The 26,758-nt window shown below is 37.8% G+C and overlaps 1 protein-coding gene across 1 annotated transcript; it reads left to right on the top strand.

The window, feature by feature from the left end:
• The first annotated feature begins 2,400 nt into the window (after positions 1-2,400).
• Positions 2,401-26,758, top strand: LOC128172151 (uncharacterized). Its single transcript, XM_052837919.1, has 3 exons — positions 2,401-2,718; positions 6,987-7,314; positions 8,865-26,758. Exons 1-3 carry the CDS (start codon positions 2,542-2,544, stop codon positions 25,712-25,714), a joined length of 17,355 nt encoding a protein of 5,784 aa, XP_052693879.1. The 5' UTR covers positions 2,401-2,541; the 3' UTR covers positions 25,715-26,758.

Below are 26,758 nucleotides of genomic sequence, written 5' to 3'. Positions count from 1 at the left end.
TAAGTTGAACTATCGAAAAGTTTAACTGTCTAACTGATTGTTGTAAAATGTGAAGACAGACAGATAGACGGACGGACGAGCAGACGGACCGACAGACAGACAGAGTGAACTATATATGATAATGTTGCATAGACTTTTCAGGAAAGAAAGTACTGGGGGGAAAATCAAAAACCATATTTTGTACGATGACCACAGACTGCCTGTGTTATAATTTTTAGAATTGCATAATTCCTACATACTTTCAACAAATGGAATACTGAGTATACTTTTTTCGGCTTTAAGAGATAAAGATAACGTGAGACAGATTAGAAATGTTCATATTAATCCATCATCTCAACAAGGGAAATATCAAGTCAGAAATACGAATTATTCTATGTACGATTGAATTGACTTCAAAATTATTTGAATGATTCGAGGCAGTATAATATGACCAAACTTGTTCAGTGTGTGTCATCTTATCTCATTCATATTTCAATTCTTCCGAAAAAAGATTTCATTACCCACACTACAAGAGTAGAAACACTGACTTTTGTTCTTTTAGGAACAAGTTTTGTTTTCAAATGACTCATGGCACTCTAAAACGAATAGCTTTCATGAATGACTATGTGAACGACTTTCCAAATAACTGGAACAACGAACCAAAATTCTTGACAACGGAAGACCTTAATCCAGACATGGTCATGGTCAGTGTATCCGTGATCATATATGTCAATGTCCTTATGACAACGATGCACTGTGTGTGTGTCAACTCTAATGGTTTCTTTCTTTGACGACAGAAACAATAATTGCTGGCACAGATAATACACACCTGTATTGTCTTGTATAGTAGGCTCCATTGTTGAGTGTGGGCATCCATGTTTTACTACAAAAACTCGTTGTGCTACAAAAATTCATATTGTGTACCCAAATTAATGTTCTTTAGGTGTTCTTGTTAGCTAAAGAGTCGGAGTATACTGACATTTTATAATCTTTTTGTGTAAACATCTTTATCGTTGTACTTTTCGCTTACAAGCAAATGAAACGTATGATCGCCCATTTTCTATATTATTTAACATATTAATTAAAATGAGCTACAGTTTCCAAAATTTGGTTGCTTGGGGTTTCTATTTCCGTGGTAACAGAGACTATAGATGGACAATGGCAACAGTAATTACATGTACATAAAGAGTACATAGAAAGTTACTTTAATGGTCAAATTGTTCATGCTTTCTTCCTTCTTACTTTGGCACCGGTTTTCAGTCTTCATCAACATTCTTTGTTACTAGAGCTATAACGATGGAATTCTTAGATCGAGCAACCTGAAAATAGTTGGAGTGCAGTTACCGTCAATATATAGTAAATTGTGATGTGTGATTCGAATGATCACATATTTGTTTTTTGTCCATTTTTCTTTTTTCCTCTTTGACTCTCTCTTCCACTTTTTTGGATATCGCATTGCGTCATCATTTACAATATGTCTTCAAAGTTTTTCATTTTAAGAACCCTAGATCTCTTCAATGAGATTTGAAAATCGATAAAAGTTCTCTGCTCAATCGATTTTCTTGAGAAAATGTGTTATTTAATATTTTTGTATTATTTATATCGAAATCTTCTATTTCAGTTTATTCACTTACAACTTCTTTTAGGTAAGTTTTAATTATTTCGCTTTCTTGAATATTAGAAGAATTTTAGGAATTTCCTTATATAGAATTAATTTTATTAATCTTTTCCGTACCGTGTTTATCTTTAATCATAAGAAGATTTTTAAAAAAAGTTGTATTGTAAACTTATTCATTGTTGTTGGGTTTTGACAAAACTTGATAATTTTGTACCAAGAAAATTAAAAATAAAAAATGTGCCAGAAATAGCGCAAATATTAAAAAATAATTAGATTTTACGTCGTAATAATGAATTTGAAGACGAATACTCATCTTTCGGTTTGTATAAAAAGATCTGTTCCTTCCACCAACTGAGTCAGAAGTCATAAAAATTACTATTTCTAAATATATCGGCGAAATAATTCAGTAGTTACGAATGGAATGCAGTTGAAAGGTTTCAGTTTCATCCGAAAAAAAAAACAAAATTACACACCTGTACTAAGTCTTGTATAAGGATTACATATGAAATTCAAAAGTTGACAACAATGTCAAATTGACCTGTTTTACAAACTAGCAAATTAAGGGTGTGACAGTTTGTTTCTAATTTGACTAAGAAAAAAGATAGAATTGTCTTGCTACTTTATGCATGCATTGGATTAAACATTTTCTGTTCTATTTATAAACTCGATTAACTTAATGAAGAATTGTTAAATACGGATTGTCAAGTTACGTCACGGTCCTCAGTGACGCGCGCAGCCTTTGTCTTACCGTTTTAAATTAAATTAACATAAGTAATTTTTAATTTGCCTCTGTGCTATTGACATCAAAATGCGGTTCGGCGTATTTGGGGAGGTATTAGAAACCATGTAAAATTGCCGAGGGAGTCCTCTTGGAGAATTCTACGTTTTCGTTTTTCTAAATTTCTCTGGATATTGCCAGAAAAAAAACTAAACATTCGCAAGAAATGTCTGTGAGAATTCCAGGACTGCGCGCGGGTGTTCTTCTGGCGCTTTGTCTGTGTGTCTGTGTCAATCAGGGATTAAAACTAAAAGACTCCTCTCAGCTAGTGTACCCCATTCCCAGGCATCGGTTATGGGACAATTCACGAACTGTGGGATTAGAGCAGACTATGTGCATTGAGGTAATTTTATTTAAAAAAGTAAATTTGATTTCAATTTAAAGTTTTGATGAAATAAAATTATATCTTTAGAAACTTTTCTAACAAAGATGAAAATTGTTTATTTCTATGGAATAAATTATAGATATAAAAATAAAATAAAAATGATAAAACTAAGAATTGATTATTAGTTTTATTTATGATAAATAATATACAACACTTCTAAAATATTCTTTCTCTAGTGTTTGGAAAACAAAGGTACAATCTAGCTTCTTTTTTTTTTTTGGGGGGGGGGGGGGGTTGGGGGTCATCAGTATCTTTTGGAAAGCAAGTGGTAAAGTTAAGAAGCGAGAATCTGTCGGTTTTTGGTTGTTTTCCTGCACTTTGTTACATAACTGTCATTTCACTGTCAATATCACTGACAGGGCCAGTACCTTCGTTTGTAAGTCATTATAATTATCTAAAAAAATCACTGGAGAACGCTTTCTTCTTGCTAATTGCCTAATCAAAGATTCAATAAAAAACGCTTTACGTTCATCAAATAGTGAAGTCTTTTCTGACTAATTGAACATGGGTTGTCGTCTGGCGAGAATGAAAATGAAGAAATAAATCAGGAATCCATTATGGCTAGGCACAATGATCAAATTTACAATAGATAAGACTCGACTCCTTGTTGTGAAATCAAGGAAATAACGGAACAAAGATATGATTCTCGGTTTGAACATACAATGGTCTTTATAACATTGTGTACACTTCCTTTGATAAACAAAATCGACTTTTGTGGAATGTTCGTGACTGCTGAAGTCAATTGTTTCGTTGTACCTATTTTTGCTTCTGCGTCTGGTGGTCTCCTTTCGTGAAGTATTTATAAGCGATAGAATAAGTCCCATACTTGAGACCATGTGCGGCTGGGTAAGGACCCCTCCCTCCTTCCTTAAAAATTCAAACTGGTAAAATTCACATCTTAAGAGTAAAATTACGATAATGAGCCTTTGACACCCCCCCCCCCCCCCCCCGCCGATAAAACTATCTTCGCCCGTATGAATTCTGGATCCACGCATGCACGGAGATTCAAGCGCTATTACGTAAGGTTATTTAACAGTAACAAGTAATAATGTTGCACACAGCAGATGGTCAAAACCAGGAAAAATCTTCCTCATTATTCATGATCATTTAATTGGCTCGTAATATTTGCAGGCCAATGATTTATGCGATAATTTTGTAACAAATATGCAAAGATTGAATTCTAAAGTACATTTCATTTTAAAAATCGGTAAATACTGAATATTTAAGTAAGACATTATTGCGGAAAACTCTTTGACCCCAATCATGCCCTTTGACCTGATATTGCGGTGGCAACATGTGTAAGATGAACACTTCATCTACATTTTTTCATCGATTTACATGTTAATTGACATTGTAACAAACAAAAAAGCAGTCTTGACGTTGAAAACAAATTTATCTAAAATATCTTGAAAACTATTTGACATCTTTATTGATAAAAAAGTTTAATATGGTTTTACTAATGTACCACCAGCATGCATGAATTTTAATTCCGGAAATGACTCGTTATGCAACAAAGCATGCTTTAATTTTTCATGACCTGCATATAAGTTTCATTAAACTGTGAAAATATCCATATGTTCCTTTGCTGTGATATGAAATATCCTTCATGAATGCAGAAATGTTCTGTACGAATTCGTTGCAGTCAATGATCCACTAGAAGAAACAGACAATACTTAATTATTATCACTCGTTCTTTTGATTTCAAATTCTTCATTTTGTCACCCAACTGTGCTTTTTCAAATTCCCTTGCTATATTTTGCATGCCTAACAGGGAAATAAAATATGAAAAGTAATGGAGTACGTTTTTAATGAGATGGAGAGTGTTTTGGGTTCTTGAAAACCAGGCATGTTTCTTTTTGCAAGGCGTCTGTAACCTGGAATTAGCTACATAACCGAATAATACACAAATCTACGTGAGGAATTTAATGGCCCGCATCATCCCGAGTCGTGCAGAATATAATTCCCCTGTGTCAACTGAGATAAATAGAGCCTTGTTAGATTTACATTTCAACAAGATCTTTTCCTAGTCCTGATATTCAGAGTTTGACAAGCAAAGCTACCGAAATTTTTGAAAATTAACTTCGTTAATCATTGAATTAAAACGGTGTTTTTTTTAATTTTCCACGCACGAAACGAAATAGCTTGTTATACAGCACTGGGATTAAGAAATTATTAACATTGTTTTATAAAACATGCATGTGCAACTATATATTGAATTAAGGATACGTTACATCCTTACATAGCAACCAATTGTTTCATTTTGTGTCAATAGCAACAAAAAGTTTATTAACAGTAAATCACATACATATTAAATTCATTGTAATATTTAAATTAAATTTTTTCAAACGTTTACAGATTATTGTCATAATTTAGACCAAAAAAAATCATTTTTAAAATTGAAATTGTTTTCATAGATCAAGACTAATGACGAGTGAATTAATAGTGATTAACACGTCTAATTACAAAAAAACAGTGAATGTCTGGTTTCCCCCTAATAAATATATATCATCAAGTAAATGAGGCCACATTTTCATAATACAATTGCTCGCGTCACGACCTCTAGCCGTAATGAACGCCTCAATCATTAATTATGGAAATACATATATTAATGAATCGTAGAAATTTCAAGATAAATATGTTTTGGCAATTTTGAAATAAACAGGCAACTTTGAACGAGAGAAAAATTATCAAGAATTCTTCCGACTGAGAATGTCCTTTTATGGCCACAGAGACAAGACGTCCCGCTGAGGTCAAATGTTAAATGTTGGTTTGTTAGACAAAACGAAATGAGAATGGTAATATCAAATTCTCTAACAGAGTTCATGGTTTATCCAACAGAGAGAGAGAGAGAGAGAGAGAGAGAGAGAGAGAGAGAGAGAGAGAGAGAGAGAGAGAGAGTGTATTGTTTACTTGGCATCTGCAAATAATGTATAGTGCATAGTTAATTTTATGTGGTAATGAATAAATTCGTGAAACAAAAGAACAGCAGACAGATGCAATCTTTATTTTTAAAACCGGCTTGTCATTTACCTACTCTTGTGGTTTTGTGCTTTATTCCAAAGAAACACGATTAGCAAAATTATTAATTCAAGTGTCACATTTAACAAATTAAAAACATGAAAGTTGTCCAAAAGTTAATTTGTACCGAATTAGAATGTACATGATTTTTAAATTATGAAATGAAAATTCGCAGATTTCCTCGATGGTTTTAAAAAAAAGTAAGGAATTTTAAAGGGGCACCTGTAGTTGGCGTCTGATTTAAATTCAAATTTCTCTGACACCTGTCTTAGCCCTCTATGTAGCCATTTATCTTCGTAAAAGGGGAGCCCTATAAATCTACTGTAATCAAAGAAAACACTGGACAAATACATGCAGCGCAGGACACAGGACACTAAAAATTTTGCATTTTTGTAATAAAAAAGGAAAAAAACTTAAGTCTGTGAGACTGTATGAAAGAACAATGTTGGCATGGTACATGATTTATAACAGAACATTTGTTGAAGTTTTTACATGTAGTTGCATCTTATTATATTCACTCCAACACCAGCAAGAAATAAGGCCTTCCCGGTGATTCAACTTTTCTTATTATTGTTAATCAGTTTACTTTACGTACTTCTCACATAACATCATTTCAGACAATCAAGTAAACTGACCTAGATCCATGCTCGATCGGTTGTCGATATTCAATTTTGTCAGAAATGTGTGTTTCACAAAAAGTGTCATGGCGGCGAAGATAACGACAAACTATCTGACAATCCCAGTGATTTAAGATTCTATATTTCCTGTTCATAGATCAAAGATCAAGCATGCCAATTATTGATTCCAAATGATTTTTATTAATAAAGAACCACATGTCGTATATCTTTTAAAAACAGATGATGGATGGCAAACCCAGCTGATTTTGATGTAAAACATCACTTATCGATGGCTCATTGATATTTATGTCAGACAGAAGCATGCACTGACTATCAACTGTACATCAGATAACATATGCAATAAAGTTTTAATAAATTCAGAGAATTAAAAACTATCCATAACCACTTTTTAATTCTCTGAATTTTAAAACTTTCATGGAACAAATGCATGGTCAATTTTTAAATGCTCTTTTTTTTATTTATTAAAATGACTAGAATCTACACAATAAAAATGAAAAAAAATCTTAAAAGGGGGTAGATTCCTCTTTGTGATGGTTTTAACATAAACCGATTTGTTATTTTCTTTTGTAGACAAAAGATATCAAATGTGGATACTGTTCAAAGATCCCACTACAAGTCAGAAGCAAACCATTGATTTCATACTTACCCGGGGCCTTAATAGAAATTAAATCTCACGTGAATTCAACAGCTGGCGGGATTTTACGAGTCTCGCTGTGTTCTCGATCAGACTCTTTTCGTTCTGAAGAGGAGGACTGTCGTTATGATATGCCGCTTCTTGAATTGAATTCCAATTCTCGCGACATCCTGCTAAATCCATCAAAGGAAGTGACGAAGTCATTTTTACTTCCGGAGGAATTTGTCTGTACACACTGTGTGTTACAGTGGCGATTCACAGAAGGTGACTATCATACATGTCTTAGATGTTTAAGCCCCCCCCCCCCCCTCACTTATACCTACACATTGTATTTTTGGGGACGATCTTAAAACAAAATGAGCCCCAATGGAAAATGTGACAACATGCCGGTTAGTGCATTAAAAAGTGATTTAACAGCAAAGCATTATAGGGTTTCAGATAAACAATTATATGATATTTACACGGTTTATTTTTGCTTTATTGAAAAACATAGAGCACAATTTTTCTTCTTTTCACAGAATGACAATTTTGATTTGTATATATGACAAAAATCACTTTTTTCTACGTCATCACATTTTGTTTTGAAATTGCTCACATTGTGGTTTGGGTGACAGTGACCGTATGTATAAGAATAGTACGGCTTCATTTAAAATAGCCGTCTGTTGCACTCTGTATATACCAATTAAGACTAATAAGTGCTGTTTGCATGCAGATTGCATCATAGACACATTATAAATATTGTTCGGTCATTGGCCTCACGATTAAATTATTGCAGTGGGGCAAGATATCAAATTAACACATAACGTCTGAGTCATAAATAACATTTCGGAATTTCTGAACAGTAATGGTGAAATCGGGGGGAAAATACCATATTATTGCAGTGTTGACAGTATATTGCGAATAGGAGAGTTAAAAGGGCTAAGTTAGTTTAAATTTGGCGTCTAGGCATTTGATGAGGAATCCTTGCTAAACGTGATTCATGGCGTTGTCCAGACTGAGACACAGCGCAAAACAGAATCGAGATAGAATGTTACTCATTATCTATAAATTTTAATGGATTCTGAAAATTGGATATTAGGACCTTCAATGCATATACCGGTAACCAATAGTTGTTGATTGTTTGGCATTTCTCAGTGTATATAAAATGACATGATCTTTTCGTCAACACATAACCACTGATCACGTATGATGTGTCAAGCTGGGAGCAATAAAACGTCCAGTATTCTATAATAGACAGCATTAAATGACAAAAAGAACCAAAGAGTCTTGTTTCATATGGTCAGGATAGGAAGACAGAAACAAATTGTAAACAACGATAAAGCATAAAATCCATAACTGTCAAACTTTAATATATATACTGGCTGAACTTTAAGAATTAACATTAATTGAATCAAATTGTTTTTTCCTTTTGAATATAATCAAACCAGACCTTCATTTGCTCTTTAAGAGAACAAATTAAGGCAATACATTGTATATCTAAAACTTAGATTTTAATCTGACAAAATCCCTCTTATAATATATGCTGGCAAGTAAGACATGCACATCATTCAAAACATATATCTATTCAGACACATTTCGATTATTAATTCATTCACACAGTTACATGTACGTGTACCATCCCGCAAGTGCTTCCTTTCTAGCTATAAGCAATGACTTTATGTGCTTTTTAAATTGCATATAAGAATAAGACATTTTTATTTTCAATATATGTTCAAACGTTGTTCTCCTAACTAATCACACGTCATAAATTAACATACAGTTCACTACTTCGGAAGATCCTTGCTACATTCTCACAAAAATCACTCTATTTTTAGTTGATCCTAGCTGCAATGGCTGCCTACAGACTACAATTAATTGTGCCGACATCTCGATTACTGATGGCGAACCTTACGCTAATCATGTCCGGAAGAAGCGACAGACCGGCAGAGTAGACCGGCGGTTTATAGTCCACAGCGGGGGCTCTGATACCTGGAACAGAGGAGCTACTCAGTCCCACTGGTCCCAGCAAAGACGTGGACAGAGCTGGTCCATCCCGCCACGGCAGACCGGCGCCATCCAACCAAAGCAGCAACTCCCCCCAGCACACATGCCGAGAACGAACTTACAGAACACACAGCCTAATCGAAACGTGCAAAAATTTCAACAAAATCAGGCTAGAAATGTTCGTGTGCTGCAAGGACAACAGCAGATGTCTCCCAACCGAAACGCCTTCCCAACCGGAAGCCAAATGTCTCCCAACCGAAACGCCTCCCCAACCGGAAGCCAAATGTCTCCCAACCGAAACATCTCCCCAACCGGAAGCCAGAACTTCTTTGATCCCATCGCACAATTTAGAAAAAAACAAACGTCAAGTGCATCTCAATTCCGAAGAGGTTTTCAGCAACCTGGTTTACCTAATGGTTTACTTGTGAAAAATCGTCAGTTACATCAAAATCAACACAAACAAGGGGTAAATTCAAAGTTGCATGCAAATGTACCCACCGTCAATTCAGTTCAAGGAGAAAAAAATAAATTGAACCAAATTCAACAGATGTTTAGAACTGGGCGTGGCGGCGTTCCACAAACTCGTGAATTCGTTGCAAACGGAATCAAACGAGTGCAGACTGTTCGGATTCCGATAGAAAGAGAACGAGTATTCAATCCAAATATAATAGATCCCAAGTATCTTGTTGTCAACGAGAATGAGCCTGCCCAGTCCAATCAACCATTGATTCAACAAGTGCCAAAAGTTGAGCAAGCAACTGCAAAACCTGTAACAACAGCAAAGCCCAAAGCTACAACAAGTCAACCAACAGCAGCCCCGATGCCACCTGCGACAACCATCAAACCGAAGAAAATGGGTTTGTTGATGCCATTTCGTACTGAAACGCCTCCACAAGTTCCAATGTCTACAACTGTTCAACCAACAACCACGTCACCGCAACCAACGACAACTATGAAAATAGCCACAACAGTAGCACCCGCGACCACAGGAAGGGTAGAACAAACGACAAAGGCGACGAATATAGAAGCGACATCTAAACCTTCTGATATTGGTAGGACTACATCAAAACCCAAAACCCATCTTGATTTTATGATGCAGCTGTACGAACAGAATCAAAAACAGGGAATTGAGGATCCAGAATTGTTAGCTGCAATACAAAGAGAACGAGAAATGATGTCCCAAATTCCAAGCTCCGAAACTGTGACTCAGAGCAATTTAGATCCTTTACAAACAAATGCTTTTACGCAGGATATGTCAACCGCTTCAAATATTGATCAGTATCCACAAACAACAGGCTCGCAACCTATAAATGAGATTCCTGAGTACATGCATTCACTGCATGATCATCACCATCATCACCCCCATATGGAGGGATTAGAGCCATTTTCAGCACCGGCCGGTGGATTATTAGGCGCTGAACCAAATCCAAATCACCTACATAGTGACAACCACTACCAATTTAAAAATGCTTTTGCAATACCAAAGTATGAAGAAACACCGAGTGCAATTCTTGAGGTTGGAAATATCAACGTACCAAAAGTTATTGAACAAAGATTAAGGGCCTACTTGACAACTAAAACGCCAAAGATAGAAAATATTTTGTATGAAAAGCCAAATGAAGTAAATATTAATGCATATTCTGCAACTGCGCTTCCAAAAACAACATTCCAAGCCTTACTCGAAACAGAATCCATGAAAAGAAATATTATTGACAACAGCAGAAACATTTATCAAGCTTTGCATACGGTTTACAATACCGAGAGAAGTCCAAATTTTATCCCTGTTAACCAAGGCACTGAAACAGAAAACACTCTAACTGGAGATTCAAATCCACAAGCTACAGAAAATATGAAAGATTCTGAAAAATCTTCGGTTTTTCCAAATGGTATCTTTATTGTTCCTCCGGATTCCAAAGTGGACACTCCACGTGATTTTATGGGGACGCCTCCAGCGTGGGATGCAGATACGCTTCCACCACAGTATCTGAATAACCAACCAGTGTCCATCTATACCGCAGCTCCTATACCTAAAGGGGAAATTTATACTATGAAACCTTCCGACGCAAGTGCATTTGTCCAAATGATCGAGGATCAGTTTTCAAATCAGGAAAATCCGTTATCATCTAAAAATATCATTACAGATCGCATGCCCTCGAAAGATATATCGGTCAATGTGCCAGCTGCTGACGTAACCCCGGATGTAACGACTGCTAGAAATATGGAAGCTATGTTTGGAAATGAAATAATGGCAGACACAGCAGCTACTATTAATGAAAAGGATAACACTGAATTCATTCAGGACACCAGTCCAACAACTGACAATAAGATAAGTCTTTCAAAGCAAACAACATTAGCTTCACCCTCTGCTGGAATAGAGAGTGAGACAGGATCAACTGCGATAAAATCTATAACAACTCCTTCTAATCAACCATCCAATTACGTTGACAGAAGTGCCATACCTTTTGAAGAAACGGCAAGTGTTCAATCGAATCTTCAAATGAATCCTATGTCAGAAAATGTTGTTAATGGCAAAGACAGGATGTCAACGGGCATGGAAACGGCTGACGTAATAATGAAAACAGAAAATCAGAAACAGATCAACGATGAATTTGTTAATATTGCTCAAGATTTATCAGAGAGTCCACAAATAGCCTCAAGTTCAGTCCAAAAATCAAAAGTTCGTGCTTTGCTTCCGGATATTCAAAGAGATGAAAAGACCAAACCAACTCAGAAAACCAACCAATTTACAAAGTCTACTACAAAATCGACATCAAGGACAACCATGCTGTCAGTCAAAACTACACAAACATCTACAGAAACTTCTACAACTCCAAAAGTAATTACAGAACCGAAACCAGTCAAAATTTTGGAGCAGTTTGAATATGAAACGGAGAAGCCTGCTAGATATGATGATGTACAAACAACTTCTACAGTAACTTCTACAACTCCGAAAGTAATTACTGAAACAAAACCAGTCAAAATATTGGAGCAGTTTGAATATGAGACCGAGAAGCCCGCTAAATACGATGACGTAAAAACAACTTCTGCTCCGTTTACAGAGACCTTCCCACCACTTCCGCCTAAAATTCAAATTAATATGAGAGGTAGAAAGCCGACAAAAGTAGAGAATGATTTAAGCAATGCATATAAAAATCAAAGGCCTCAGAAGTTAAGTGGATTTGTGGAAGAGATTGCTCCTTCTACCACACAGTCAGAACAAACCTCAACACCAACAATACCTAGCATTTCGACAAGCACTTTAGCTGCAAACACACCAACTACACCTGCAACAACTCTTGGGTTCTTAGAATTCCTAAGAATGGAAATAATGAAACGAATGAAGGATAGAAAAACAACTTTAGGGAAGGATTATACGCCTAGCTTACTAAACACAGCTTCGATGTCTTCTGCCCCAACGACAAGAATATCAACGACAACTCCAACCCCAACAACAACCACAACTCTACCAACAACAACGCCGCTGAACCTGGCATACATAGAATTGTTTGATCCTGAAAGATACAAGAAAATAATGGCAAAGATTTCAACAACAACAAAAGCACCACCAACTACAACAACAACCGCAACTACAACCACAACACAGCCTTCGACAACTGAGGGATCTACTAAATCATCGTTTACTTCACCAACATCGCTCAATTTTTCATCAAAGAGAAAAGAACTTAAGCTGAAAACTACATCACCAACGACGACAAGAACTACAACCAATAAACCTTCTACTACTACAACTTCTTCTACTACTTCTACTGCTTCTACTACTACAACTTCAACAACCCAGCCATCAACCACTACAACCACAATGAAACCAACAACTACCACATTATCCATGGCTTACCTTGAACTCTTCGATAGAACTCGTTATAACAAACTCCGCCCGAAAACGACAGCAAAACCAACAACAACTACTGAAAAAACAACAACAACAACTGAAACGCCTACAACAACATTAGCTCCTGAAACCACTACAGAATCAATAGTGAAAAATGAAATACCTGAATCTTCAACTAAAACAATCAAACTTGCTCCACCTACTAAGCAAGCTCTATCTACCAAAGCTAAAAAGACAATAACAACACAGACTTCAACATCACCTACCACAACCACCGCAATTCCTACGACAACTACCCTACAAACGACAACAACAACTCAGACAACAACAACTCCAACGACGACAACGACAACGAAAGCTCCAACAACAACAACAACAACAACAATTGCACCTACCACAACAACTTTATCTCTGGCTTACCTGGAGATTTTTAATCCAGATTTATACAAGCAACTACGGCCAAAACCAAAAACAACCACAACAGAAGAGCCAACAACCTCAACAACTATAACAACGACTGATATTCCTACCCAGTCATCTACTGATTATTCCATTACGGATCAGTATAAAACAGAAAAAGTAGGGGCTTACCGTGAAAACAACAGAGTGATTGCAACAAATGAATTAAAGACAAAACCAACAACGTCCACGTCAACGTCTACCTCTACTACCACAACAGCAACAACGACAACGTCTACAACCACAGAACCAACAACAACTACAACCACAGAGCCGTCAACAACTACACAATCAATGGCGTTTTTGGAATTGTTTAATCCAACGTTGTATAATAAACTTCGTCCAAAACCGAAGACAACGACGACAACGACCACAACCACTATTGCACCACCACCTTCAACAACAACAACAACGCCTACACCAAAACCAGCAACAACAAGAAAAGTATCGACTTCAACAATAGCTCCAACTACGACGACAACTGAACCAACAACTACGTCTACAACAACGGAACCAACCACAACTACCACTCCAGAACCGACAACTACCACAACAATGACCACCACTACCACCAGACCTACTACAACTACTGCTAGTCTCGCATATTTAGAATTATTCAATCCTAAACTTTACTATAAACTTCGACCAACTACCACAGAATCACCAACGACCACCACAACACCTACAACGACTACAACACCTACAACGACTACAACATCTACAACGACTACAACACCTACAACGACTACAACACCTACAACGACTACAGAGGCAATAACAACCACTACTTCTTCAGAACCAACAACAACCACTATCAAACAGACAACTTCCACTACAAATCCAACAACGTCCACTATTAAGACAACATCTACCACTTCCATATCAACAGCAACTCTTACAACTAAGAAGCCTACAACTACTACTTTCAAATCAACAACAACTCCAACAACTATAAGGCCTACAGCCAGTACTTTCAAATCAACAACAACTACAACAACTAAGAAGCCTACAACTACCACTTTTAAATCAACAGTAACTACAACAACTGAAATTCCAATGACAACGATAACAACAATCCCAACATCAACATCCACGGACGAACCATCAACTCCATTTGTTACTGATGATACACCTGTAACTACACTGAAGACAACGTCAACAACGGTGTCAACTACAGAACAGGTCACTCCAAAAACAACTAAAAAGATGACCACTAAGATAGTTAAACAGAAAGCATTAGACACCAGCCCTATATCCACATCAACAACGGAATCTACGACTTCACAATCTACTGTCCAAACAACAATTACGGAAACTAGAATTATGCAGGGGAAAGAGCAAAATGTTCAAGTAATTAAACCAGAATCATCAAACTCCGCACATGCTTATCTAATTGTTAATGACAACGGTCAAAAAGATCCGTCAGCATATAGGAAAACGAATCGTGAAGTAAAGGAAGGCTTCGGTGACAACTTTTATGCCGACAGTCTTTTAGAAAACAGCATAAATGAAAAGCCGGTTAATAAAAATTCAGCCAAAAAGATCGAATCATTCATTAACAATGCCAAAAAATCAAACATTGATATTCCTGGACCAGTGGCAAATCAGTTGAAAAACTTATTTACCCAGCAGAGTAACACAGCGAGTAATTTTAACGAAGAACCATCTATCAAATCAGATACATTGACTTTGTACAAAGTACAGGGCAATAGTCAGTCAAACTCTACCGCTGACGATAGATCTGTTATCACTAAACAGACGATCAAACTCACAACAACTTTGCCTGATGCAGGACGACAAACTACTACAGTAGAAGATAAATCTGCTGTGACTTCACATAGTACAGCTGACCACACTACTAATTATCCACCTACTGTACCAAGCTACACAAAGAAAAGTACTCCTACAACCAAAACATATACTATTAAAGCTTTGGAAGATAGTACCAGAGCAACAAATGGAAAAGACAATTTAATCAAAATCAAAATCAACGATCAAATATACTTCTTAGACTGGAAGAAGTTACAAGCACTTGGTTTGATGTCCAAGACTAACATGCAGTTCGATTTTAGTACATCCAAATCTCCTCCTCAATCAAGCACAACTTTATCACGTACGACGAGAGATGTTCAGTCTGTGACAAGTTCGTCATATCTTTCTACATCGCCGGTGACTCAGCCGACTACGACTTCAGCCCCAGTTACATCAACGACAACAGCTGAGGTACACGATGAATCAGCTTCTTCTTTAGTGAATCAAAGGCAGGAGTATGACCCGGAGCAACAAGCACTCACAACTCTACTGCAATTAGCTGAAAAATACAATGTTGTTATTCCAAGAGACTTGTCAAAACAATTCAACAAAATATTAGACGATAGCAGGAAAAAACGAACTAATCAGCCACCAGGAACTCATTCTACTGCCCCAACAACTGAAAAAGAGACCAAAACTTCGAACAATGTAGAAAAGAGTACAACCCCAATGCCAATTGAGAACACGAAAGGTCAAACAGCTAGTCCATCACGTCTTGTTGAGCTCAAAGTTGGTTCTGAAAAATACTACGTTGATTGGGATCAATTTCAATCTATGGGCTTTATCAAAAAACGAGACCAGACGCTGAATAGTGTTGGCGTTAGTACAACTAGTACAACAAATACTTTTGAGACAACGACGGTTCCCTCGTCAACTGCGTCAGATAAAAGTCTCAAACTAGATGGTAAATATGTACCTATAGTAACTTCCATTAATCTGACAACAGTGAAAAATATTAATACAACACCACCCTCGTATTCTATACTAAAAGAAAACTCGTTTGGAATCTCTAACTCCGATACCACTCTCCTGCCTCCCAACGCTACACAGGTTATGTCCGAATTCCAACAAACTGGTTTGAATTCAGCCAATACTAAAGACAAAGACTTAATTTCTGCCATAGATTTGATAAAGAATAACTTAAAACTTCTTGAGGAAAGGTTGTACGGAAGTTCAAACTCAAACACTCAGCGAATAACTTCTGCAATTGGAGATACTCTGAGGCAAAAAATAATAAAGAAAACTTCATTGAAGAATGAAGGGGATAAACCAAATATTACTTTTCTAAAAGGAGATAGATTTCGAGCGTTTTCGCAAACTCCTATTGAGAAGAAATTGACAACTGCACGAGATGCGGTGATTCCCACGGGAAATGAGGAACTCTACAAATTATATGCAATAGACCCACCTGTTTTATCAGATAGTATTAGCAAGGACACCATTTATCAACATCAAAATAACAAAGACTTACTATCGCCTGATGTTGAAAGTCTGTTTAATACTAATCGTGAGAAAACATTTGAGTCACTGTGGAACATGAATGAAAAATTTGTTACCAGTAGGAATAAAAGAACGACATTTGAGCCTTACTCATACGTATTTTCGGTAAATTTGCCATCTTCCTTTGAAAGACAAACAAGAAAGCCTAGTTCGTATCTATTTCAGTCAAACCCTTACTACGAACCAAGGAGATATAATGACAACAAACCAACTCTAATGGGCATAGGTGAATATAGACAAAGTAGTGACAGCATTATGCCTATCCAACTATTTCCGGGTATTAATAATTCTGGGAAAAGTGCAACAATGTTCAACTCTATAGAGGATAAACAAAGGAATGATGTGAAAATATTTTCCAAAAATCGGAGGATAAATACAGCTAAAACAAAAGAAGATATGTTTTTTCAAGATTCCCTTGCTGATACCCAACAAGACCTTCATCTTTCTGTCCATGATGTAAAACTTGGAACAGATGGAATGTATCCACAGATGCATAAACGAAAGGGGCCACGTCAGCATAGTTTACGAGAGCCATCTATGCACAAATCAATAAAAAAGACAACAGCCGAAACGACAATGTCACCATCGTATCTGGGTAATGAAGATAATGTCCACAAAATTATAAAAGTCACTCAAATACAAAATAACCGACAAAGCTTAGGACCAAGTGACGCTGGGGTTTTCCAAGCAGGGAAAAGTCGGCTATCAACAAGAAAAGGCAAAGAGACGTGGACATTTAACGATAAAGCACTTCTAACTGAACAAGCAAAAGCTCCACAGCAAATCGAAACCTCTCAAACTCAACAGTCTTCAACGGCAATCAAAACAGGTCAAAAAGCAATGATTTCAAAAGCAACTTCACAGGAAAGAGCAACAATAAAGACAACAGAAAATCTCGCAACTAAGGAGCCCAAAACTACCACTACAACACAACCAACATCTAAAACAGAAAGACAAACAACAACTACGACACTCTCTACGACAGAAAAGCCAACAACAACTACGACACTGTCAACGACAGAACAGCCAACAACAACTACGACACAGTCAACAACAACTCAACCAACAACCACAACGACAGAAAAGCCAACAACAACAGAACAGGTAACAACAACTAAAAAAAACCCAACAACTATAACACAAAAACCAACAACTAAACAGCAAGAAACAACCACAAAAAAGCCAAGAACTACAACACAAAAACCAACAATAACCACGACACGGCAAACGACAACAGAACAGCCAACAACTACACAACCAACAACAACTTCAACAGAACAGCCAACAACAACTACAACACAACCAACAACTACACAACCAACAACAACTACAACAGAACAGCCAACAACAACTACAACACAGCCAACAACTACAAAACCAACAACTACAACAGAACAGCCAACAACAACTACAACACAGCCAACAACTACACAACCAACAACAACTACAACAGAACAGCCAACAACAACTACAACACAGTCAACAACTACAAAACCAACAACAACTACAACAGAACAGCCAACAACAACTACAACACAGCCAACAACTACACAACCAACAACAACTACAACAGAACAGCCAACAACAACTACAACACAGTCAACAACTACAAAACCAACAACAACTACAACAGAACAGCCAACAACAACTACAACACAGCCAACAACTACACAACCAACAACAACTACAACAGAACAGCCAACAACAACTACAACACAGCCAACAACTACACAACCAACAACAACAACTACAACACAGCCAACAACTACGACAGAACAGCTAACAACGACCTCAGAAAAAACAACTACAACAATGGAACAGCAAACAACCAAATCTAAGCTAACATCAAAGCACCCAACAGAAACCTCCATTCCCTTGAAGGCAACAACACCGTCAAAAAAGTTGGCAATATTACAAAATGATTCCATGGATCGAACGGATAGCTTTAAAAGTCAGGGACCAATGATAAATACGGAAGCCGGACCTACAGCAACCCAACCAGTAAACAAAGATTACATAGATATTATGACAAGACAATATATCGAAAGGCTGATTCAACAATTAACTGCTAATCTAAGAAAGTCAAAAACGTCTCTGCCCCCTGAGAATTTTTTAGTTGATACCGTTATGAACCGAATGAGAGAAAAACAGACAAAAACTGTACCTATCACATCATCAAACACAAAATCAAGTAGAACATTCACAACCCAGTCGGCACAACATTCTTCTACGAACAAACAAACCACGGAACGTCAATTTTTAAGCACTTTTCCTCAGCAAGAGCAAAATCAGGATCAGATACAAACCTCAGTTGGAAATAAAGTGGAGTTAAGTAATTTGGTAACCAGTGTTGTTACTCAGTTTTCGCTTCCTGAAACAACCCCCTCTATACATGAAAATCAAAGCCCAGTAAAAACCACTCCAGTTCGAAGAACGAGGTCAACTCATGAACCACAACCCGGAACAAATGGTACATCGGCTGCCTATGAAACAGCTACCACGGAATATAAAATCAATGCAGAAAAGGATACAACATCTACAACTGATTTAAAAACACATACAGCTATTGGAACGAACAAAGCCAAATCAACCTCTGCAGAACCCAGTTCTTCTGGAATTAAGGAGGTTCATCAGTACACCACTTTTGAAGCGAATTCGTTTTCTGAAAATGAAAATTCACCGACAAACACAGTAACTGCCACTGACAATACAGAGGCAATGTCATCAGCGCAAAATACGGACACTTCCTACAGTGGTCATTCTCATAGCCCTTCTTCTGAGAGATTATCAGAAACGTATAAACCACAAGAAAATCAAATGAACAAAAATAACGTAGACGAGTACGCCATGGACGTGAAATCGACATCAGCTGTGGATCCGCCAACTACTGATAGTAAATCTAAACTACAATTTTCAACGACAATAATGGGAAGGAAGGGATCTGTAAGTAGTACAATTGACAAAACTAATACAGCATCCTCTCGGCCAAAACTGACTCCGGTTGTTTCTTCTGAGTCTCAGAACTATATAGACACAACAACAGAGTTATCTACATTGAATAAAGACATTACGAATGCTGATCATCTAATTAACGACGAAACATTACCAAACTTAGAATCAACGACAAACACTGAAGCAACTGATGAATTAACGAGTTACACCTCGGCATCGCCTTCATCGAGTTTTCTATCTGAAACGCCTTCAAAGGTTAGTAAAATACAAGCTGCATTTGGTGAACTTCCAACACGTGGAACTTTTGAAACGCTGGAAAAACAAACAACAAAATCCAAGGCTACATCAAAACAAACATCCGATAAATCAGTAGGCGAAAATCTTTCCACTTTTGAAAATGCAAAAACATCACAAACAACATCTGTTCATTCATTGGACACAACACATGATCAGTCCGTTCTTAGTGAAACACCAGAGAATACATTTACATCATTTTACGCTGATGAAGCGACGGGTAAAGCAAAAACGTCAGTGACAAATCACCAATCGTCCAGCCAGACGACAATTGATGAATCAACAACAACGGCCAACAAAAACACAGAAAATCCTGCCGTACAAACATCAGATATGACATCTACTTTGTCAGGGTCTGCAATTGCTGGGACATATGACACGACAGTCGATAAGGTCCAAACATCTACCGACAGAGAACAACAAGAGAGAATAATGTCGTCAGAAGGAACAAAGAAAAGAGGAGATGGAACTCAACAAACAATGATAAATTCCTCAATAGATACAAAAAGTTCTACAAGACCTATTACCGGCACTGCAGAACAAACACTATTAACAACAAATGAAAAGAGCGACCAAACAAATACACGGCAATCTACACTAAATTCATTAACAGAATCAGATGGGATGTTAACATCTACGACTGAAAACGTTAAAGCCAATGAAATCATGAAATCAACTACTAGAATGCAAAAGCAAGAAACAGAACAAGAAGAATATTACAATACACAAAAAACAGTGGACGAAAATCCAGCTTCTGTTAGAGATAATACCATGGCTCAGATAACGAATGAGAAATCTACTGAACAGGCCGGTCAGAATATGAAAACAACGAGTGTAAATGATTACACAGAGTCTAAACCAACAGAAAATGTACCTTCTGAGTCTTTCTCCACAAAGGCCACATTACCAACTTTAGGAGATCAAACACTATCAAATACACAAATGTCAACAACAACAACAACAATGAAACAATCACATGAATTTGGAACAACGGGAGCAGAAAACATTGAAAATATCTCTGTGACAGAAACTACATTAAGTCCCAATACAACCAGAAAGAATTCAGTAGCAATTACAGAAAGTCTTAATAACAAAACATCTTTGCAAAAATCAGATTCAGTACCAAAGACATCCGAATTTTTCTACGATCATCCTGAGGCCATTGCAAACAGAATTTACGACAAACATGACATAAAGGACAGCGATATGTTTTATTTGAAAGATTCTGAGTCCTACAACGCTGTGTATCACACAACAGAAAAGGAGCTGATTACAGATCCTCCAGAGCCAACAGAATCATGGGCGTATCTAGAATTATTTGACAATCGACAGTTCAAGAAAATACAAGAGAGACAAAAAAGTACTAGAACTCCTAAAACAACTGCATCAACCTCAGGAACCCCAGTCTATCTATTTACGACTACACTGTCCCCTGAAACAACTACAACAGCATCAACAACGACAACAACAACACAACCAACCACCACACCAACAACACCATCTACAACTCCAAATCTAGCTTACTTAGAAATATTTGCTCCAGATGAATATAGAGAAATCATGGCAAGATGGAGAACAACAGAGACACCAACAACAACTACTTCCACGACAACAACAACAACTACTACTACTACAACAACGACACCAGAACCTACAACAACAACTACGACACCAGAACCTACAACAACAACTACGACACCAGAACCTACAACAACTACGACACCAAAACCTACAACAACTACAACACCAAAGCCGACGACAACTACTCGTAAGCCGACAACAACTACACGTAAACCTACGACAGTAGTAACTATACGAAGGCAGACAACAAGAACTACTACACCCAGGAAGACAACACGTCAACAGACTATATCAACAAAGTTTTCCACGCCAACAACAAGACTCAATGCAAAATCAACAAAAGCAGACGCTGATTTAACAACAAAGGCCAAAACCCTTAAGAAAAATTTAACGACAACTTTGAAATTACTAAACACTGCTAGTGTGAAAGGTGATCCTCGTAAAGCTACAAATAAACAAGATCAGGTAACCAAAGATAATCCAATGACTACAAAAGAATCTCGTAAATCAACCCTGTCTCCGAAGAATGCGGACAAAATTGTCTATACAGAATTAAAATCCCTTATAAACGAATTCAGCAAACTCGCTGAAAGATATGAAACAACAATGAAACAGCTAGCGACAAAGACCTTGACAACACCAGAGGCAGAGATAACGGAGAGCTCAGTAAATGCTGTACCCACTTCAGATCCTACGGTATATGTAACAGCTGCATCTAAAACTCGGGCCCCGGAGACAAACGCAGCTTTTTCGCAGACAGCAGCAAGGAAAGAAAAACAGAGAGAGGCATTTGAGGAAGTGATAAGATCTTCAACATTAAGAGATAATTTGTCATTAACAACTAGTACGTCACTCAGTACAACTCAGTCATCAACGACTAAACTAACAAGATCTTCAACTGAACCTACCACAACAACAATGCCAACGACTTCCACAACTCAACCTACAACAACAACAACTCCTACAACAACTACAGAAACAACAACTCCTACTACAACCACAACTACAACGACAACAACTACTACAACAACACCCGCACCAACTACATCTACAACACTCCCAACAACGACAACCCCTAGCCGGGCATTTATGGAGCTATTCTTCCCGGATCTTTATAAGCAGATGTTTCCTGATCCCACGACAACAACACCCGAACCCACAACGACAACAACAATCCCGACAACGACGACAACAACTGTTGCTCCCACTACTACCACTACAACTATCAAACCCAAAACCACTACCACCACAAGGCGCCCAACCACCACCACACCAACCACCACGACCACAGAACGGACAACCACTACAACATTTCCAACGACGACAACTACACCAACGACAACAACAACAATTCCAACGACGACTACGCAGCCTCTAGCAATAATGGAACTCTTTAATAGACACGAGTTTATGAAAATTATGGAGAGAAGGAAATCTACGACTACTTCTACAACAACAACTACAACTACTACCACAACTACTCCAAAACCAACCACAACACCCGCCCCTCGCTGGGAAAGAAAAAGTACCATTCAATCGTCTGTTCAACTAAATAGTGATACGATTCGTATCATAAACCAGGTCGACCCAAATGCCAGAATTGCCTCATCTAATATCAAGTACTTATTTGGGATGCCAAATCAAAACTATGACACACAGTCTATACAAAACAAACAACCTATGAGAAATGACATTGTTACTCCTTTATCAACGGTTACTGGTGATCTTATACACGATACTACAAAAACAGGATATTCGTTTAGCAATGTTGTTTCAACTGAAGCACAACAACAGGGTTCTTACAAGACTCCAGAGATAACATTAAAAACGACAAAAAATCCAACTTTGACTAAAAGCCCTTCACGACAATTTGAATCAGACGCAGAGAGGCTCATCAGGCTAAAGCAAGAACTTGAACGCGGAGATATAGACCCAAAAACATTCCTAGACTTGATTCTATACAAACGCCCTATGACAAAGAGGCCAAATGTAGACACAACTAGCTCTCCAGAATTGAAAGTATCAATAATGTCGGAAACTCCCATGAAACAAACGTGGGTGACTTCAAATGCTATTATGGACAAAGTACCTTCTTCAAAAGACCCCGTTACCGCCAAACCTATTCCACAAGTGTTCCAGACAACAAAAATGACGTCGTCTCCTGTCGTTTTCAGTGCAAGAACCACTCCAATGAAACAGGGGGCACAACAGTACACCGAAGTCCCGAAATCCAATAGAGATTCACATCAACACTCTGTTGTCTCGAATGCTCGAGAACCACAAAGCGATAGCAACCGAAATCAGCCCCAAGCTCAAATGAATGACATACCAAATGGACAGTTTGCTAAAGACACGACACCTTCTCAGGAAATGACAAGGGATATCGTAGGACTGCAGGTGGACGCAGCTCCACTCATAACTAAAAAAGCCTTTAATCTTTTAAGTTCTGGTGGAGCCTCTCTTGATATCCTTCAATATCACGAAAGACAAGCCAGTCAGGCTGGGGTACCATCTGGTCTGGGACAGCCAGCAGACAGAGATATGTTCAGGCAAGAAGTAACGGGGGTACCGGTACAACAGCGGGCTGCTTACAGTGGATTAAGTTTCAGTGGACTCAGCGCCCAAATGGCCCCAGTGTTTGCTGATTCCTCGGGACATCAAAGCCAGACAATGAGCCCGGACCGTTTCGATAACTTTGATTTTATTAATGGAAAATCTGTCAGACGAGGGCATCCTTTAGAAATCAGAACTACAACTGAAAGTTGGATGCCGAGAACTCAAGTTCAGGGTAGTCTTTCGCAACTGAGCCGAATGAATAACTATATGGATCAAAACAGCATGAATAATTTGAACAATGCAGCTCTTGGATTAACTGCACATGAGAGTTTTGAACAGAAGTTTGGATTAAGTAACTCGGTAGGAAAACCGTCCATAGATTTCACAGGTGGCAGTTCAAGTTTAGGAAATCTGGGAAATGTCGTGTCTTCAGGAGGATCAATTTCGTCATTTGAAAACAGGCGAAGGAATTCCCTTCAAAATAAAAGATTTGCCAACGGTCAAATAGTATGGGATTCACATGCAGGACAAGGATCACATCAAATGCCTGATGGGCAAATTTTTACTCAAGATCAAATGTCAAATATGAATCGATTCAGTTCTGGTCAACAATCAAATGGAAACAACTTTAATTCAAGAGCTTCGCCTCAGAGAAGAGCGAACCGTGTTGTGAATCAGCAACTCTCAAACTCAGCTCCTACTGAAAACGTACAAATCAACTGGTATGAGTTTGGTTCAGAGAACCAAGGGCATGGTTCTGGTAGATTGTCTAATGGATTTGGCGGAGCGGCAAACGTACCATCATCATTCCAGCCACAAACACGCGAGTCCATACAGAGTCCAAGTCAAGCATCAAGAACTCAACCCTTGGGAAGTCTTTCCAACCCAAATAGTGGGCTAGAATCAGGTGTTCTTGTATCTGCAAGCGGGCAAAATATGGAGATAAACGTTGCACGAGGAATTAAACAAAAAACGGCTGCAGACAAAAATGTCATAACGCATTCGCTTGGTTCACATTTCGCATTTGTGCCTGAAAGTCAGGGCCCAAGTGATATCTTGATGCCAAGTTCTCAAATGCTTTCATCACAAAAATTAGGTGGTGGAAACTTCCGAACATTTGGTCAGAAACCGCGGCAACAGCAAGCAAACCCAAGGTACAATCCAATGCAATCGAATGGTGTGCTGATTTCGAGCAGGTCGGAGAACAGTTTTGGAAGATTCGACAACAGCGGATTCACGCGGCCCCCGGTCACCCCGTCCACTCCTCAACCTGAATTACCTCGGGATATTCCTTTTAGATCTGGTGGTTCTTTATCTAATGTTCCAAATCCACCACCACCACCACCGCCTCCGTCACGGTTTATGCCTCAAGTAAAACCCCGGCCCCCAGCTCCATCTAGAAACACGATGGTCAGACCCTCTATACCATCACAGAATGTAGCGCCGCAGCCGTCCAACAACGTTTGTGGTTATCGAGAAGTTCTTCACTGTGAGGGGCGGGGATTCCATCGACGTTTCCCTGGTATTGGTGAACAGTGCGTGAGGACTTGCACATCTGGGCATTGCCCAGCCAAGCGCTGTCAGTGTGAGTGTAGAAACACTATGACGGGATCAAGAAGGCCGTTCAGATCATCCAATCCTCTCCACAGTAACATGTTTCAAGGCAGCAATGTCTGAACAGTTTGTGAAGACACTCACTTCCGGATTCTTTCTAAACTTTAAATGTGTTCAATGTGTTGATGCATATGCACTGCATATTTAACTGATTGATTTGACATGTGTTACTGACAGGCAATTCGTTGGTAGACATTTACTTGTTCGATCCCCTTTGATCAAGATTTAAGCAATGAGCTGTCAACGCGAGACACTGAACGTTGTTGGTTCACACGTGGAATCCTAAAATAGAGAAGACGTACAGAGTAACTATTAGTTTTCTCTTAATTTTTTTTCAGCAACTCAGTTTATTGATTTAATGGAGCTGGTCTTCATCGATGATTTTATTTGATTTTTTCCTCCTTTGGTATTTTTAATTATGTGACATAAATTAACTTCTTAGAAAACTTTTTTTCGCCTTTCATTTACCATATTTTTATAACTAAATTGAATTTTTCCATGTTTCCCACTGAAAATATGTTCTGTGATAAATAGTGATATTTATATAGTTGGGATGGAATTGATTTACAAGGACTCGTTTTTATCTTTAGTTGGATAAGGGAGGGGTTGCCGTAGAATTTCTTTAACAAAGTTAGCAAAGCAGAGTTGTCATTTAAGATTGTTTGCATTAATATGTGTAATTTTGGAAATGTTATAAACTTGATTACTTGGACCCATATTATCTTGCAATAAAAACTGCGTGTCTCTGTCTGAATCGTGAGGTTTTGTTGACACACTGATGAGAGATGACCTGTCAGTTATAAATGATTCTGCATGAAAACCAGAATTTCAGGTTACAAGGTATAGAGGTGCAACAAGCAGGCAAGATGGCGGTTGTAATTAAGATTGAAATTTATGCATCGATTGTATATACTAGAGCGTCTGATACATATATTTAAAATGTTCACAATATTTGGTGCAATTTTATTTCTTGAATGTAATTTTGTTACGTGAATACAGGTCTACTTCACTCATTTAAAGGTCATGTGACTGGGCGTTGTATTATTTCCCTTTTTCTTTATTATTTATAACATGGTGCTGTTTTAATGAATAAACTGTTTAAATATA

The sequence above is a fragment of the Crassostrea angulata genome, chromosome 2 (assembly GCF_025612915.1).
Source record: "Crassostrea angulata isolate pt1a10 chromosome 2, ASM2561291v2, whole genome shotgun sequence".
Taxonomy (NCBI): Eukaryota; Metazoa; Mollusca; class Bivalvia; order Ostreida; family Ostreidae; genus Magallana; species Magallana angulata.
The sequence above is the reverse complement of the archived record's forward strand: the minus strand, read 5'-3'. Positions and strand labels throughout refer to the sequence as shown.